At 46.8% G+C, this 17,873-nt stretch overlaps 1 protein-coding gene across 2 annotated transcripts in view; it reads left to right on the forward strand.

Annotated features, from left to right (window-relative positions):
* The first annotated feature begins 2,728 nt into the window (after positions 1 to 2,728).
* Positions 2,729 to 17,873, forward strand: part of ngef (neuronal guanine nucleotide exchange factor) — a 38,726-nt gene continuing 23,581 nt past the window's right edge. The window contains exons 1-3 of one of the 2 annotated variants that reach the window (XM_037531109.1): positions 2,729 to 2,787; positions 3,288 to 3,522; positions 17,620 to 17,704. In XM_037531109.1, the coding sequence (XP_037387006.1) occupies positions 3,312 to 3,522; positions 17,620 to 17,704 (296 nt within the window). In that variant the 5' untranslated portion in view covers positions 2,729 to 2,787; positions 3,288 to 3,311. Of the gene's footprint in view, positions 2,788 to 2,956; positions 3,523 to 17,619; positions 17,705 to 17,873 lie in introns of those variants that run through there. The other variant, XM_037531108.1, reaches the window with a different exon arrangement.

The following is a 17,873-nucleotide window of genomic DNA, read 5'->3' on the forward strand; positions in this document are numbered from 1 at the left end:
TAGGTGTGTGTGGTGAGTTGTGTCTGTGGTGATCAGTTGTGTGTGTGGTGATCAGTTGTGTGTGTGGTGATCGATTGTGTCTGTGATGAGTTGTGTCTGTGGTGATTAGGTGTGTGTGGTGAGTTGTGTATGTGGTGATCAGTTGTGTGTGTGGTGATCAGTTGTGTGTGTGGTGATTGATTGTGTCTGTGGTGAGTTGTGTCTGTGGTGATTAGGTGTGTGTGGTGAGTTGTGTCTGTGGTGATCAGTTGTGTGTGTGGTGATCGATTGTGTCTGTGGTGATCAGTTGTGTGTGTGGTGATCAGATGTGTGTGTGGTGATCGATTGTGTCTGTGGTGAGTTGGGTCTGTGGTGATCAGTTGTGTGTGTGTGGTGATCGATTGTGTCTGTGGTGAGTTTGGTCTGTGGTGAGTTGTGTCTGTGGTGATTAGGTGTCTGTGGTGAGTTGTGTCTGTGGTGATCAGTGTGTGTGTGGTGATCAGTTGTGTCTGTGGTGATCAGTTGTGTTTGTGGTGATCAGATGTGTGTGTGGTGATCGATTGTGTCTGTGGTGAGTTGGGTCTGTGGTGATTAGGTGTGTGTGGTGAGTTGTGTCTGTGGTGATCAGTTGTGTGTGTGTAGTGATCGATTGTGTCTGTGGTGAGTTGTGTCTGTGGTGATCAGTTGTGTGTGTGGTGATCGATTGTGTCTGTGGTGAGTTGTGTCTGTGGTGATTAGGTGTGTGTGGTGAGTTGTGTCTGTGGTGATCAGTTGTGTGTGTGGTGATCAGATGTGTCTGTGGTGAGTTGTGTCTGTGGTGATTAGGTGTTTGTGGTGAGTTGTGTCTGTGGTGATCAGTTGTGTGTGTGGTGATCAGTTGTGTGTGTGGTGATTGATTGTGTCTGTGGTGATCAGTTGTGTATGTGGTGATCAGTTGTGTGTGTGGTGATCAGATGTGTGTGTGGTGATCGATTGTGTCTGTGGTGATCAGTTGTGTCTGTGGTGAGTGTTGGTGCTGGTTGTGTGTGTGTAAATATAACATTACCCTCGGTCTGCGCAGTCGCCCCCCCTCCCTGCCATCACCCCCAAAAGGTTATCACAGGCCCACCCAATAAGGTTATTTCTGCCTGTGTCACCGTGCTAGTGGGTGAAATTGATACAGGTGGACTAATAAGTAATCATGTCTAATTAGACTAAAGTAGGGAACATGATTATTCAATTCAATTCAGTTCAGTTCAAGTTTATCTGTTTAGCGCTTTTTACAATGATGTTGTCACAAAGCAGCTTTACAGAAGTTTGAAAACACACAGTTATAACATAATCCCCCAGTGAGCGAGCCAGAGGCGATGGTGGCGAGGAAAAACTGCCTCAGACTGGAGGAAGAAACCCTGGGAGGAACCAAGCCTCACAACGGGAGACCCGTCCTCCTCTGGTCAGACAGTGTTTACAGTTTAATAAACTAAATACCAAATAGAAGCTCTAGGTTTGAAGACTGGATGATAAAGCTTTAGAAACTGCACTGGTAGACACCGTCTCTGACTGAGGCAGTCTCTGACTGAGGCAGCCCCTGACTGAGGCAGTCTCTGACTGAGGTGGTCTCTGACTGAGGCGGTCTCTGACTGAGGTGGTCTCTGACTGAGGCGGTCTCTGACTGGGGCGCTCTCTGACTGGGGCGGTCTCTGACTGAAGCAGTCTCTGACCGGGGCGGGTTCTGACTGAGGCAGTCTCTGACTGAGGCGGCCCCTGACTGAGGCAGTCTCTGCCTGAGGCGGTCTCTGACTGAGGTGGTCTCTGACTGAGGTGGTGTCTGACTGAGGTGGTCTCTGACTGAGGCGGTCTCTGACTGAGGTGGTCTCTGACTGAGGCGGTCTCTGACTGGGGCGGTCTCTGATTGAGGCGGTCTCTGACTGAGGCGGCCCCTGACTGAGGCGGTCTCTGACTGAGGCTGTATGAACAGTGGGAGGGAGCTGAAACGGTCCCATCCTCTCTCAGGGCTGGTACATCTGGATGGCACAGTGATGTAACTGAGGGTGTTGCAGCCCAAATGAGCAGGAGAGCAGGTTGGTGATGGTGAGGAGGCTCTCCTACGTGTAAATCTGTACTAAAGCACAGGTCTGTAGACACTCTGCCTAAACTCCCTGCCCCCCCCACCCTCCCTCCCTCCCACCCCAAAGTTCTCCTCCTTCTGCTGTCTGAATATTATAGAGGAGCTATTCCTGCTGTGGCTGCAGCACCCTCTAGTGTCCCCAGTGATAACAGCAAAAGACTGATTATTTGTTTATATTTGATTATTTTACTGTATTACAATATTTATGTTCATATTCATCTGTTCTGATTTGATTTGATTCACTAATCACACTGCTGCAGTGTGTGTGTGTGTGTGTGTGTGTGTGTGTGTTTGTTTCTGTGTGTGTGTGTGTGTGTGTTTGTTTCTGTGTGTGTGTGTGTGTGTGTGTGTGTGTGTGTGTGTGTGTTTGTTTCTGTGTGTGTGTGTGTGTGTGTGTGTGTGTGTTTGTTTCTGTGTGTGTGTGTGTGTGTGTGTGTGTGAGTGTGTGTGTGTGTGTATGTGTGTGTGTGTGTGTGTGTGTGTGTTCAGCAGGATTATGGAGAGTGTTTTACACACAGTTCAAAAGTGTGACCTTTGAACTCTGAGCAGTCAGCTGATCGGCTGAACAGAAAGAACTCAGGGACCATAGCGCGCACACACACACACACACACACACACACAGGCAGCAGGTGTGTGTGAGCTAGAGAGAGAGAGGTCAGTGCGGGGCGAGTCGATACTGCTGCATTCACTCAGAGCGTCAGGTGAGTGACTTTACCTGATACACTCGCACAGGACGAGCGAGGAAAGTACAGTACAGAGAAAGAGAGAGAGAGAGAGAGAGAGATAAGGAATGAGGGAGGAGCTGAGAGTGAAACAGAATGGAGGGAGGAGTGACAGAGAGTCTTGTGGGAATTCTGGATCAGAAAGAGAGAGAGAGATGAGCGAACCAGTGAGAGTGTAAACCTGAGACTAATAACACACCTGAGCTCCAGGTAGAGAGAGAGAAACAAAACACAGAGACAGAAAAAGAACAACCGAGAGGGAATAAAAAAGAGAGAGAGGGAGAGAGAGAAAGAAAGAAAGAGAGGGAGAAAGACACAGAGAGAAAGACAGACAGACTTAGAGAGAGAGACAGACAGAGAGAAAGAGAGACAGACAGACAGAGAGAGAGAGACAGACAGACAGAGAGTATCTGCAGGCAGTAGTTCTGCGTGTTCTGGTCCACCTGATGGATTTTCTGAACGCTGGTTTCTGCCCCTAGTTGTCAGGGCCAGAGGGCATCGCCATGGCGATGACGGCGCTGTTCCGGGGTAAGTGGGGTCAGAAGGCCGCAGAGCCATCGTCTCCCAAACCCACCGCAGCCCCTCCACCCGTAAAAGATGATGAGGAGGAGGATGAAGAGCAACTGATCAGAGCGCCGATCCGCCGGAACTCCAGATTCTACCGCAGTATGAGGAGGAAGAAACTCCAGTCATCATCATCAGAACAACAGCACAGTGAGAACTAGTCACTCACTCACTCATTCATTCACTCACTCACTCACTCACTCACTCACTCACTCACTCACTCACTCACTCACTCACTCACTCATTCACTCATTCATTCACTCACTCACTCATTCATTCACTCACTCACTCACTCATTCACTCACTCTCTCACTCATTCATTCATTCACTCACTCACTCTCTCACTCACTCATTCATTCATTCACTCACTCACTGTTTCACTCACTCTCTCACTCACTCATTCATTCACTCACTCTCTCACACACTCATTCATTCACTCTCTCACTCACTCATTCACTCACTCACTCACTCACTCACTCTCTCACTCATTCATTCACTCACACACTCACTCACTTACTCATTCACTCACTCATTCACTCACTCACTTACTCACCCACTCACTAATTCACTCACTCACTCACTCACTCATTTATTAATTCTTTTATTCAGTTATTCAGGCTTTTATTATCTGTATTGACACATCACTCTAATGTAGCTATAGTGTCAGTTAAAATGTGTGTGAGGTGTAATCAGAGAGATTCAGACAGTTTGGTGTGAACTGGTTCAGACGTCTTTACAGTGGTGGTGATGGGAACCAGGTGTTGCCATGACTACGATACAGATATAGACACTTTATTTACCATCCAGAACCACCAGAGAACCTACACGAGTCTTCTGAGTTTATATGGAATGTTGATGATGGAAAACAGTGGAAAATCTGGAATAATGAGTTTTCTTTGGGGACTATTTTGCCACACAGCGCCCTGCATGTCTCCCTCCACCATGAATGGAGTTGAAGTTCTCTAAACTCTCATAAAACAGCGTCTCAGTCATCAGGCAGTGAATTCAGAACCAGTTCATGTAGGAACTTTCTGTAGGAGCTTTTAGAGGGACGTCTGGTTCCCATCACCACCACTGTGAGGAGCTTTTAGAGGGGGACGTCTGGTTCCCATCACCACCACTGTGAGGAGCTTTTAGAGGGACGTCTGGTTCCCATCACCACCACTGTGAACGGCTCTGACTCGGTCAGTTTATCTAGAACAGAGCGATTCAGAGGTGGACTTCTCTTTTAGCTGGCAAGCCAGAGTCAACTGAATGTTGGTTTTATGATCTTTGCTGTTAATATTATTTAGTTTTGAGGATTCGGGTTAAACCTGTGTCTCAGGTGAAGATCTGAAAGTGAATGTGAGAGAGTTCAGTTCAGAATGTGGTTTCTAAGAGCTGCAGTGTGTGTGTGTGTGTGTGTGTGTGTGTTGGTTGGTTGTCAGAATGAGAACAATTAGAAACACAAACACACGCACACTCACCTGCCTGCTCTACAAATCAAACCGGTCAGAACCAGATGGACGAGTTTAATGGTTCAGAGGTACTGAGGTGTGTGTGTGAGGTGTGTGTGCGTTATTAGTGCTGTTTGGTATTTAGGAGTGTAATATATGGAGGAATTTCAGAAGCCACACCCACTTTTTTGTTTACCACATCATGTGAAATCCTCCTGGTTCTGTACGGAGCGGATTAAAGAGCCCGTTCGGTGCTGCAAACGGAGGTCTGCATTATTTGTGTTGATGTTGGTGAGGATTAAAAGTTTAAAGGACCCAAAACTGAACCTCCCTCTCATTTCTCGATTAAAGGGTTTAATGAAGTACATGAACATTGTTAAAGTGTCTTTAATATCCAGTACAAGCAGCTCATGTATGGAAACTAAACTGCAAGAACAGTGACAATGTCACAAAAACCAAGTCATTTTCATAAACCCCCCCAATCAGCTCGTAGCAGTTAAGCTCCATCCATTCAGCTGATAGCATTTTAGCTCAGAAGAGAAAAGTCTACATTTTTAAGTGTAAATATTGGAGCAGATTATTGATCATATTTATTGCTGTTAGTCGCGTCGTATGTGTTGGTCAGAACGCTGAGTTATAGAGCTGCAGTCTGAGCTGTGAACACAGGATGTAATACAACACTGTAACATCTGGGATTCGGCCAGATGAAATGCGAGCAATGATGTGGGCAAAATATAAAATCTGCTGTGTGATTAGAATTAAATGCCGAGTTATTAGTCGGGACAGATCCGTATGCTACGTTAGTGCCAGAGCTCTGCGGGGTCTACAGTGATGTGTATGAATGGATGAGTCGTTAGTTTAGTGAACCGAGACCGTTGGAGCTCGGCCTTCAGTTCAGACCATAAACATCAAACTCTGATGAAAAAAACAAAACAAAAAAAAACACCTATAATGTTAATTTCTACTAGCGCCCCTATTGGACTTCTAGTAGTATGTTAGCGCTAAGCTAACAGTGATCACATGAACCTGTTCTAGTTTAACACTTTAAAATCCCAGCCTTGTTATTTAGTATCTACAGGGACTTCAGTGCAAACCGGTTGAGCTATTCTTAGATTATAGAATTGTGTATTAAAGGCGGTTAATCAAGCTTGTGAAGGTCATTCCATATGTTTTATCTGAATCTTATATCAGACATTTAGATGATATAGTTGCCTCTAGTTCGTCTACTGGTGAGAAACGTGTTGTTTATTTTTATTATTCAGTGTGTCATGATCTAAAACACTGTCCTGTTGTTTGTGCCATAGTGGTTGCTGCGCTGCTTATCATACATGTATAAGGCTGTACAGGGTGAGTCAAAAGTCACAGGACAGGTTTTATTTTATTTTATTTTTTTAATTATGGACTTTTATCTCTGGGGTCATCTCAATCAAATTGTGTATGCTGAGAAAATCCACAACAAACACCACCTTCAGCACCGCATCATGGAGGCTTGTGACAGCATAAAAAATAAAATAAATAAAACAATGTCCTGTGACTTTTGACTCACCCTGTATATCCGCCAGAGGTGGGCGAAGTACACAAATCATGTACTTGAGTTAAAGTAGAGATAAAATATTCCTCCAGTAAAAGTAGAAGTTCCTCCCTTTAGACCTCCACTGGAGTAAAAGTACTAAAGTATTTCCCTTCAAATGTACTTAAGTATAAAGTAAAAGTACTAAAAGAGTAATTCTGGCTCTGATGTCCTGTTATCATTTTTATAACCAGACTGGCTTCATGAACTCATTTCAGGTGAAAGTCCTCCAGCGTCTCTCTTGGTAAACCAGTCTTTTAATAGAACGTCATTAATTAGTGACGCTGACGTCTATTAAAATGATCAGAAGCACAAAACACTGAAGGTAAACAGGTTCCATCAGGGAGAACCGAGTGGCTCTGAAATCACTTTTTACACACAAGCAAAGTTTCAGTTTCAGATTTATTTACAACTTAGTTCCAAGTTTAAGTTGAATAAAAACTGGCTTTAAACTCAGGATCACAGATGAGCTCCTTTACTATGTTGATCTGTAGGCGTCTGTTCATAAACATAAACCAGCCCAAACTCATTTACTATAAAATGAAATGGTGTTTGTAGAAATTCAGAAAAAAGCCGCGTCAGTCTCGACTGCATATGTGGACATATTTCTATATTGTGCTCTATTTACACAAAGTTAGGTTAGTTCATCATTTATGTTGAACAGACTCTCCCAAAGTTTTACGCTGCTGCGCTGACGTTGAACCGCGTGCTGCACTGGGTCGGTCTGACCAACAGGTCAAAACCAGCTCTAAACAAAGTGACCGCTGGGCCCTGATTGGTGCTCTGGCTTTGCGCTTCTTTCGTTTTGACATGTTACGTTTTTATACACACAGAAACCAAAAGGAACGACAGATTTCTCAAAATGTAGGAGGAAAAAGTCGGATATTAGACTCTGAAATGTAGTGGAGTGAAAGGAGAAAGTCCAGAATGGAGAAACTTCAGTACAGATACACCAAAAATACTAAAGTACAGAAACTAATTACATTTACTCAGATACTCAGTTACTCAGTTACTCAGGTACTCAGGTACTCAGTTACTCAGGTACTCAGGTACTCAGTTACTCAGGTACTCAGGTACTGTCCACCACTGATATCCGCATCCTACTTAACGTGAAAACTGTGAAGTGTCTCAGATTAGTACGTTAGAACATCGCATCAGAAGCACCTCTCAGACCTTTTACCTTTAACCTGTTTAAAGAAGCTCTGAGGGTTTTTCCACCCAGACGCTGCTGAAGGTTTATGGTGGTGTAAACAGGATGGGCTGGAGGGCTAAAGTTCTCGGTCCGAAGTGCTGATTTATTATATACGACACGCCGGCGGCAGCAGCAGCAGCTGGAATGAAATTACAGTGTTTTCAGTGAAAACCACTAGAATACGTGTGATAAATACCGACGTTTCGAACTTTCTCAGCTTTATTTCATCACGATATTTTCATTGATTTAGAGGAGAAGACCTTCTTGAATGAGCTGGTTAGCTTAAACTGTACTAGCTGATGCTGGCTGTTCACTAACACTAGCTGGTAGACTAGTAAACTTCGTTTGCTGCTAAGCTACTTTTGTGCCTTTTTACTGCCTCTTTTTTCCTCATATGCTACTCCTGCCTTTAGTAAACACACCAGGCTCTTCATTTCAGATGCTAAGAGCTAGCCTATCCTCTTTAACATGCTAATTTGCTAACAAGTAAGCTAGCTATAAAAGGGTTAGCAGTACAGCTACATAGCTATTCTGTGTTTATTGTGATTTTTGTGGTTTCCTGTCTAGTTATGTGTAGCCATATGAAAAAAAATATATAGGGGTATTTTATATACGCTATATTTCCAAAAGTTTTCACTCCCCCATCCAAATCACTGAATTCAGGTGTTCCAGTCACTTCCACGGCCACAGGTGTATAAAGCCGAGCCCCTAGGCCTGCAGACTGCTTCTACAGACATTAGTGAAAGAATGGGTCGCTCTCAGGAGCTCAGTGAATTCCAGCGTGGTACCGTGATCGGACGCCACCTGTGCAGCAAGTCCAGTCGTGAAATTTCCTCACTACTAAATATTCCACAGTCCACTGTCAGTGGGATTATAACAAAGTGGAAGCGATTGGGAACGACAGCAACTCAGCCACGAAGTGGTCGGCCACGTAAAATGACAGAGCGGTCAGCGGATGCTGAGGGGCATAGTGCGCAGAGGTCACCGACTTTCTGCAGAGTCCATCACTACAGACCTCCAAACTTCATGTGGCCTTCAGATCAGCTCAAGAACAGCGTAGAGAGCTTCATGGAATGGGTTTCTGTGGCCGAGCAGCTGCATCCAAGCCTTACATCACCAAGCGCAGTGCAAAGCGTGGAATGCAGTGGTGTAATGCGCCGCCACTGGACTCTAGAGCAGTGGAGACGTGTTCTCTGGAGTGACCAATCACGCTTCTCCATATGGAAATCCGATGGATGAGTCTGGGTACGCGTGTGAAGGCAGAGACCAAACACTTTTGGCAATAAAGTGCATTTTAAATACATTTTAAACACACTGCAGTCGATGCTGAAATACAGTCCAAACACTAAAATGTACATCAGAATATTTGCCATATTAACCAAATATATTTTTAAATACATTTATTTTGAAGTGTATGGGTAATAATAATAAAATAAATGTAAAGATGAACATCTCCAGAATCCTGTCTAATGTTCTTCGCTGTCTGATTCCTTTAGAAATGAGTTTATCAGCTCCATCTGAAAGTGGAGGAACATCTCCAGAATCCTGTCTGATGCTCTTCACTGTCTGATTCCTTTAGAAATGAGTTTATCAGCTCCATCTGAAAGTGGAGGAACATCTCCAGAATCCTGTCTGATGCTCTTCACTGTCTGATTCCTTTAGAAATGAGTTTATCAGCTCCATCTGAAAGTGGAGGAACATCTCCAGGATCCTGTCTGACGCTCTTCACTGTCTGATTCCTTTAGAAATGAGTTTATCAGCTCCATCTGAAAGTGGAGGAACATCTCCAGAATCCTGTCTGATGCTCTTCACTGTCTGATTCCTTTAGAAATGAGTTTATCAGCTCCATCTGAAAGTGGAGGAACATCTCCAGAATCCTGTGTGATGCTCTTCACTGTCTGATTCCTTTAGAAATGAGTTTATCAGCTCCATCTGAAAGTGGAGGAACATCTCCAGAATCCTGTCTGATGCTCTTCACTGTCTGATTCCTTTAGAAATGAGTTTATCAGCTCCATCTGAATGTGGAGGAACATCTCCAGAATCCTGTCTGATGCTCTTCACTGTCTGATTCCTTTAGAAATGAGTTTATCAGCTCCATCTTAAAGTGGAGGAACATCTCCAGAATCCTGTCTGATGCTCTTCACTGTCTGATGCCTTTAGAAATGAGTTTGTGTTCCAGTCTCTTCATGTTAAATATACTTACTCTGTAAGATGCAGGTCTGATCTGATATCTTGTTCATATGAAGTACATTGTGTGTGAGAGTCTGATTGCAGACGTACGTGGTTAATGTAAAGTACAGTGCAGATCACATTCGGTACGTTTAGCTACATCTGAAACCTTCATTACACTCAACTCAGCACAGAATAACTAATACAGATAAATACATTAAAAAATATATTTAATTAATACATGTTTAGCAATTTTCATATGTTGCTAAAATATATGTGATAAATACATTTAAATACATTTTTTTTTATATGGATTCACACAGAAAACACTTTACAGTCATGTTTCAGTGTCAGTAGCAGCAGGTTGAGTAACTGAGCTGCTCTCAGTAATTTTTACGCTCAGGTTCAGAATCTTCACTGTGTGGAATATATGCAGTGTTTGTTTTGTGAGACCCCGATTGACCACAATTGATCCTTAAAGGCCCTTAATAATCCTGAATGACCTTGAATTACCTTCAATTACGGAATGATCCCAGAAGACCACTAATAACCCTGATTGACCTTGAATAACCTTAACTGACCCTGATCAATCCCAAATGACCCAAATTCCTCCAAAGACTATTGCTCAGCCCTCCCATCGACCCACCACCAATGGGAGGGGCAGTAGTAGGGGTTCGGTGCGTTGTGGATCGTGCAGTGTCCGAAGGCGTGGGCCTTGGCGTTCTGATCCTCGGTTGCTGAAACTGGCTTTTGGAACTTGGAACGTTACCTCACTGGCGGGGAAGGAGCCTGAGTTGGTGCGCGAGGTTGAGAGATACCGGCTAGATATAGTCGGGCTCACCTCAACACACAGCTTGGGCTCTGGGTCCAATCTCCTTGAGAGGGGCTGGACTTTATTCTTTTCTGGAGTTGCCCATGGTGAGAGGCGGCGGGCAGGTGTGGGCTTTCTCATAGCCCCTCGACTCGGTGCCTGTATGTTGGGGTTTTCTCCGGTGGACGAGAGGGTAGCTTCCCTACGCCTTCGGGTTGGGGAACGGGTCCTGACTGTTGTCTGTGCTTATGCACCGAACAGCAGTTCAGAGTACCCAGCCTTCTTAGAGTCCTTGGGAAGGGTGCTTGAAAGTGCTCCTCCTGGAGACTCTATTGTCCTACTGGGGGACTTCAACGCTCACATGGGCAATGACAGTGAGACCTGGAGGGGTGTGATTGGGAGGAATGGCCTCTCTGATCTGAACCCGAGTGGTGTTCAGTTTTTGGACTTCTGCGCAAACCACAGTTTGTCCATCACGAACACCATGTTTGAACACAAGGATGTCCATAAGTGCACATGGCACCAGGACACCCTAGGCCGCAGTTCAATGATTGACTTTGTAGTCGTGTCATCGGACTTGCGGCCATGTGTTTTGGACACTCGGGTAAAGAGAGGAGCTGAGCTGTCAACTGATCACCACCTGGTGGTGAATTGGATCAGGTGGTGGGGGAAGATGCCGGTCAGACCAGGCAAGCCCAAACGCATAGTGAGGGTTTGCTGGGAACGTCTAGCAGAAGAACCTGTCAGATTGATCTTCAACTCACACCTCCGTCAGAACTTTGACCAGATATCGGGGGAGGTGGGGGACATTGACTCAGAATGGGCCATGTTCCGTTCCTCCATTGCTGAAGCGGCTGACTGTAGCTGTGGCCGTAAGGTAGTTGGTGCCTGTCGGGGCGGTAATCCTCGAACCCGGTGGTGGACACCCCAGGTGAGAGATGCCGTCAAGCTGAAGAAGGAATCCTACCGGGCATGGTTGGCCTGTGGGACACCAGAGGCAGCTGGCAGGTATCGACAGGCCAAGCGATCTGCGGCTTCAGTTGTTGCCAAGGCAAAAACCCGTGTATGGGAGGAGTTTGGTGAGGCCTTGGAAACTGACTTTAAGTCGGCTCTGAAAAGATTCTGGCAAACCATCAGGCGACTCAGAAGGGGAAAGCAGTGTGCCACTAGCACTGTATATAGTGGAGATGGTGTGCTGCTGACTTCGACTGAAGACGTCATTGGGCGGTGGAAGGAATACTTTGAGGACCTTCTCAATCCCACCGACACGTTCTCCAGTGAGGAGGCTGAGTCTGGGGACATGGGAATAGGCTTGTCCATTACTGAGGCCGAAGTCGCTAAGGTAGTTAAGAAGCTCCTTGGTGGCAAGGCTCCAGGGGTGGATGAGATCCGTCCCGAGTTCCTCAAGGCTCTGGATGTTGTGGGGCTGTCTTGGCTGACACGCCTTTTCAACATTGCGTGGACATCGGGGGCGGTGCCACTGGATTGGCAGACTGGGGTGGTGGTGCCTCTTTTTAAAAAAGGGGACCAGAGGGTGTGTCCCAACTACAGGGGAATCACACTCCTCAGCCTCCCTGGTAAGGTCTATGCAGGGGTACTGGAGAAGAGAGTCCGGCTTATAGTCGAACCTCAGATCCAGGAGGAACAGTGCGGGTTCCGCCCTGGTCGTGGAACACTGGACCAACTCTTCACCCTCTCCAGGATTCTGGAGGGTTCATGGGAGTTTGCCCAACCAGTCCACATGTGCTTTGTGGATCTGGAGAAGGCATTCGACTGTGTTCCCCGGGGTATTCTGTGGGAGGTGCTTCGGGAGTACGGGGTACATGGCTCTTTGCTACGAGCCATTCAGGCCCTGTACAAACAAAGCTGGAGTTTGGTTCGCATAGCCGGCAGTAAGTCAGAATCGTTCCCAGTGAGAGTTGGACTCCGTCAGGGCTGCCCTTTGTCACCGATTCTATTCATAATTTTTATGGATAGAATTTCTAGGCGCAGTCAAGGGATGGAGGGTGTCCGGTTTGGTGACCTCAGGGTCACATCACTGCTGTTTGCAGATGATGTGGTCCTATTGGGGACATCAGGCCGCGAACTTCAGCTTTCGCTGGATCGGTTTGCAGCCGAGTGTGAAGCGGCTGGGATGAGAATCAGTACCTCTAAATCCGAGACCATGGTTCTCAGGTGAAAAAGGGTGGAGAGCCCTCTCTGGGTCGGGGATAGGCTCTTGCCTCAAGTGGAGGAGTTCAAGTATCTCGGGGTCTTGTTCACGAGTGATGGTACAAGGGAGTGGGAGATTGACAGGCGGATTGGTGCTGGGTCAGCAGTGATGCGGGCTCTTTACCGGTCTGTTGTGGTAAAGAAAGAGCTGAGCCATAAGGCAAGGCTCTCGATTTACCAGTCGATCTACGTTCAAACCCTCAACTATGGTCATGAGCTTTGGGTAATGACCGAAAGAATAAGGTCGCGAATACAAGCGGCCGAAATGAGTTTCCTCCGCAGGGTGTCTGGACTCTCCCTTAGAGATAGGGTGAGAAGTTCAGTCATCCGGGAGGGACTCGGAGTAGAGCCGCTGCTTCTTCACGTCGAGAGGAGCCAGCTGAGGTGGTTCGGGCATCTGGTTAGGATGCCTCCTGGACGTCTCCCTCGGGAGGTGTCACAGGCGAGTCCACCTGGGAGGAGACCCCGGGGAAGACCCAGGACACGCTGGCGCGACTATATCGCCCAGCTGGCCTGGGAGCGCCTCGGAATCCCCCTTGGAGAGCTGGTGGAAGTGGCTGGGGAAAGGGAGGTCTGGGCTTCATTGCTTAGGATGCTGCCCCCACGACCCGAACCCCGGACAAGCGTAAGATAATGGATGGATGGATGGACTATTGCTCAGAATGGTCTCTATGACCCTCACTGACTCTGAATGATCCTGAGCCCACTGATATCAGACCAGTCTTACAGTGTGTGTGTCTTTACTGTGTGTGTGTGTGTGTGTCTGTCTGTCTGTCTGTCTGTCTGTGTCTGTGTCTGTGTATGTGTCTGTGTGTGAGTGTGTGTCTGTGTGTGTGTGTGTGTGTGTCTGTGTGTGTCTGTGTGTGTGTGTGTGTCTGTGAGTGTGTGTGAGTGAGTGTATGTCTGTGTGTGTCTGTGTGTGTGCGTGTGTGTTTGTATGTGTGTGTGTGTATAGGAGGTGGAAAGATAGAGAAATAGACATCACATCTGTTCCGTTTTAATCTGTTCTATTCTTCTTCTTCTTCTTCTTCTTCTTCTTCTTTCGGCTGCTCCCTTTAGGGGTCGCCACAGCAGATCATCTGCCTCCGTCTTGCCCTATCCACTGCCTCCTCTACTTTCACACCAACCATCTCCATGTCCACCTTCACTACATCCATAAACCTTCTCTGAGGTCTATCGCTTCTCCTTCTACCCGGCAGCTCCATCTCCAACATTCTTTGCCCAATATATCCACTATTCCTCCTCAACACATGTCCGAACCATCTCAACCTGGCCTCTCTGGCTTTATCTCCAAACTGCTCCACCTTCACTGTCCCTCTGATCTGCTCATTTCTAATCTTGTCCATCCTTGTCACTCCCAACGAAAATCTCAGCATCTTCATCTCCGCCACCTCCAGCTCAGCCTCCTGTCTTTTAGACAGAGCCACAGTCTCCAAACTGTACATCATAGCAGGACGCACTGCTGTCTTGTAGACCTTCCCTTTCACTTTTGCTGCTATTCTTCTGTCACACATCAGCCCTGACACCCGTCTCCACCCACTCCATCCTGCCTGCACCCTCTTCTTCACCTCTTTTCTACACTGTCCATTGCTCTGGATGGTTGACCCAAGGTATTTGAAGTCATCCACCTTTACGACCTCTACTCCTTGCATCTTCACCTTTCCACCTGCCTCCCTCTCATTCACACACGTGTATTCCGTCTTCTCTCTGCTGACCTTCATTCCTCTCCTCTCCAGTGCAAACCTCCACCTGTCCAGATTCTCCTCCACCTGCTCTCTACTCTCACCACAGATTACAATGTCATCTGCAAACATCATGGTCCATGGAGCCTCCTGCCTGACCTCATCTGTCAACCTGTCCATCACCATTGCAAACAAGAAGGGGATCAAAGCTGATCCCTGATGTAACCCCACCTTCACCTTGAAACCATTTTTCACTCCAACTTCTGACCTTCTCTGTACTTCTCTACCAACACTCTCAACACAAACACTGCATCTGTGGTGCTCTTTCTGGGCATGAAACCAAACTGCTGCTCACTGATCTGGACCTCTCGCCTTAGCCTTGCTTCAACAACTCTTTCCCATACCTTCATGGTGTGGCTCATCAACTTTATACCTCTGTAGTTACTGCAGCTCTGCACATCACCCTTGTTCTTAAAAATGGGGACCAGTGCACTGCTTCTCCACTCATCAGGCATCCTCTCACTCTCCAGGATTCTGTTAAACAACCTGGTTAAAAAGTCCACTGCCTTCTCTCCTAAACATCTCCATACCTCCACAGGTATGTCATCTGGACCAACTGCCTTTCCATTCTTCATCCTTTTTAAAGCTGCCCTCACTTCCACCTTACTAATTCTCTGCGCTTCCTGATCCACTATCTCTCCCCCCGTTGTCCTCCTCTCTCTCTCGTTTTCCTCATTCATTAGTTCTTCAAAGTACTCCTTCCATCTACTCAACACTTTCTGTTCACTCACTAGTACATTTCCCTCTCTATCCTTTATCAGCCTAACCTGCAGTACATCCTTTCCAGCTCTATCTCTCTGTTTAGCCAAACGATACAAGTCCTTTACTCCTTCTTTACTGTCCAGCCTCTCATACAGCTCATCATAGGCCTGAGCCTTTGCCTTCGCCACCATTCTTTTCGCTATGCCACTAGCCTCACGGCACTCCTGCCTACTTCCTTCATCTCTCTGGTTATCCCACTTTTTCTTAGCTGGCTTCTTCTTCTGAATGCTCTCCTGGACTTCTTCATTCCACCACCAACTTTCCTTGTCTTCTTTCCTCTGACCAGATGAAACATCCAACACATTCCTGCCAGTTTCTCTCACCACCTTAGCTGTAGTTTCCCAGTCCTCAGGTAGCTCCTCACTGCCCCCAAGGGCCTGTTGCAATTTTTCCCTGAACTGCCTGCAACCATCCTCCTCCTTCAGCTTCCACCATCTTTGGCTCTGTCTTCACTCTCTTCCTCTTCTTTGTTTCTAATCTCATTCTACAGACAACCACCCTATGCTGCCCTGCTACACTTTCCCCTGGCACCACTTTACAATCTCCAATCTCCTTTAGGTGGCATCTCCTGCTAAGGATATAATCCACCTGTGTGCACCTCCCTCCACTCTTGTATGTCACCCTGTGTTCTTCCCTCTTCTGAAAATACGTGTTCACCACAGCCATTTCCATTCTCTCTGCAAAATCTACAACCATCTGACCTTCTGCATTTCTGTCTTTCACACCATACATACCCAGCACCTCTTCATCCCCTCTGTTCCCTTCACCAACATGTCCATTGAAGTCTGCACCACTCACCAATCTCTCCTCTCTAGGGACACCATCTACCACTTCATCCATCTTACTACAAAATTCCTCTTTCTCCTCTAACTGACACCCAACCTGTGGTGCATATGAACTGACCACATTCAAAATTACACCATCAACCTCCAACTTCAGGCTCATGATCCTGTCTAACACTCTCTTTACATCCAGAACACTTTTCCCAAGCTGTTCCTTTAGGATTATCCCTACTCCATTTCTCTTCCTCTCTACACCATGATAGAACAGTTTGAATCCACCTCCAATGTTCCTGGCCTTGCTTCCTTTCCATCTGGTCTCCTGGACACACAGAATATCTACCTTCCTTCTCTCCATCATGTCTGCAAGCTCTCTGCCTTTACCAGTCATTGTCCCTATGTTCAGAGTCCCTACTCTAACCTCCACACTCCTGCCTTTCCTTCTCTCTCGCTGCTGTCTAACCCGCCTTCCTCCTCTACTCTTTGATGGTCTTCGACCTACAGTAGTCCAATTTCCACCGGCACCCTGCTGGTCAACAGCACCGGAGGCGGTCGTTGTTAACCCGGGCCTCGACCGATCCAGTATGGCATCATATTTGTGATCCGCATGATAGTTTAGCACAAGGTTTACGCCGGATGCCCTTCCTGACGCAACCCTCACCATTTATCCAGGCTTGGGACCAGAAGTACACAGAGTACACCCCTAATGGCCGGTTTACACCCCTAATGGCCGGTTTACACCCCTAATGGCTGGTTTACACCCCTAATGGCCGGTTTATCCCCCCAATGGCCGGTTTACACCCCTAATGGCCGGTTTATCCCCCCTAATGGCCAGTTTATCCCCCTAATGGCCGGTTTATCCCCCCTAATGGCCGGTTTACACCCCTAATGGCCGGTTTATCCCCCCTCATGGACGGTTTACACCCCTAATGGCCGGTTTACACCCCTAATGGCCGGTTTATCCCCCCTAATGGCCGGTTTACACCCCTAATGGCCGGTTTACACCCCTAATGGCTGGTTTACACCCCTAATGGCCGGTTTACACCCCTAATGGCCGGTTTATCCCCCCTAATGGCCGGTCTACACCCCTAATGGCCGGTTTATCCCCCCTAATGGCCGGTTTACACCCCTAATGGCCGGTTTACACCCCTAATGGCCGGTTTATCCCCCCTAATGGCCGGTTTACACCCCTAATGGCCGGTTTACACCCCTAATGGCTGGTTTACACCCCTAATGGTCGGTTTACACCCCTAATGGCCGGTTTACACCCCTAATGGCCGGTTTATCCCCCCTAATGGCCAGTTTACACCCCTAATGGCCGGTTTACACCCCTAATGGCTGGTTTACACCCCTAATGGCCGGTTTACACCCCTAATGGCTGTGTTCTATTCTATTCTTTTTTATTCTATTGTATTCTATTTTGTTTTATTTTATTTTATTCTATTTTATTTTAATTCATTTTAATTTATTTTAATTTCATTTTAATGTTACTAGTTGAATGACCACACCCACCACACTCATGTTTTAGATGCATTTCATTTCCTGATGTATTTAGCTCCACCCTTTCCTCCACAGGCCCCTCCCCATCCTCAAGATCTCATTCAGACTCCAGTCGGAGCACAGCGGTCAGCAGATCCCCGATCTCATCCCGAAACCACCGGTGAGCTTACTGTGTTGTTATAAAGCTGCACCCCCTGGTGGAGCTGTAGCATGTTATTTCATTCACACTCCCTCTCACACACACACATACACACACACACACACACACACATACACACACACATGCGCACACACACACACACACACACAGTCACATACTCAGTTAAAAA

The sequence above is a fragment of the Pygocentrus nattereri genome, chromosome 19 (assembly GCF_015220715.1).
Source record: "Pygocentrus nattereri isolate fPygNat1 chromosome 19, fPygNat1.pri, whole genome shotgun sequence".
Classification (NCBI taxonomy): Eukaryota; Metazoa; Chordata; class Actinopteri; order Characiformes; family Serrasalmidae; genus Pygocentrus; species Pygocentrus nattereri.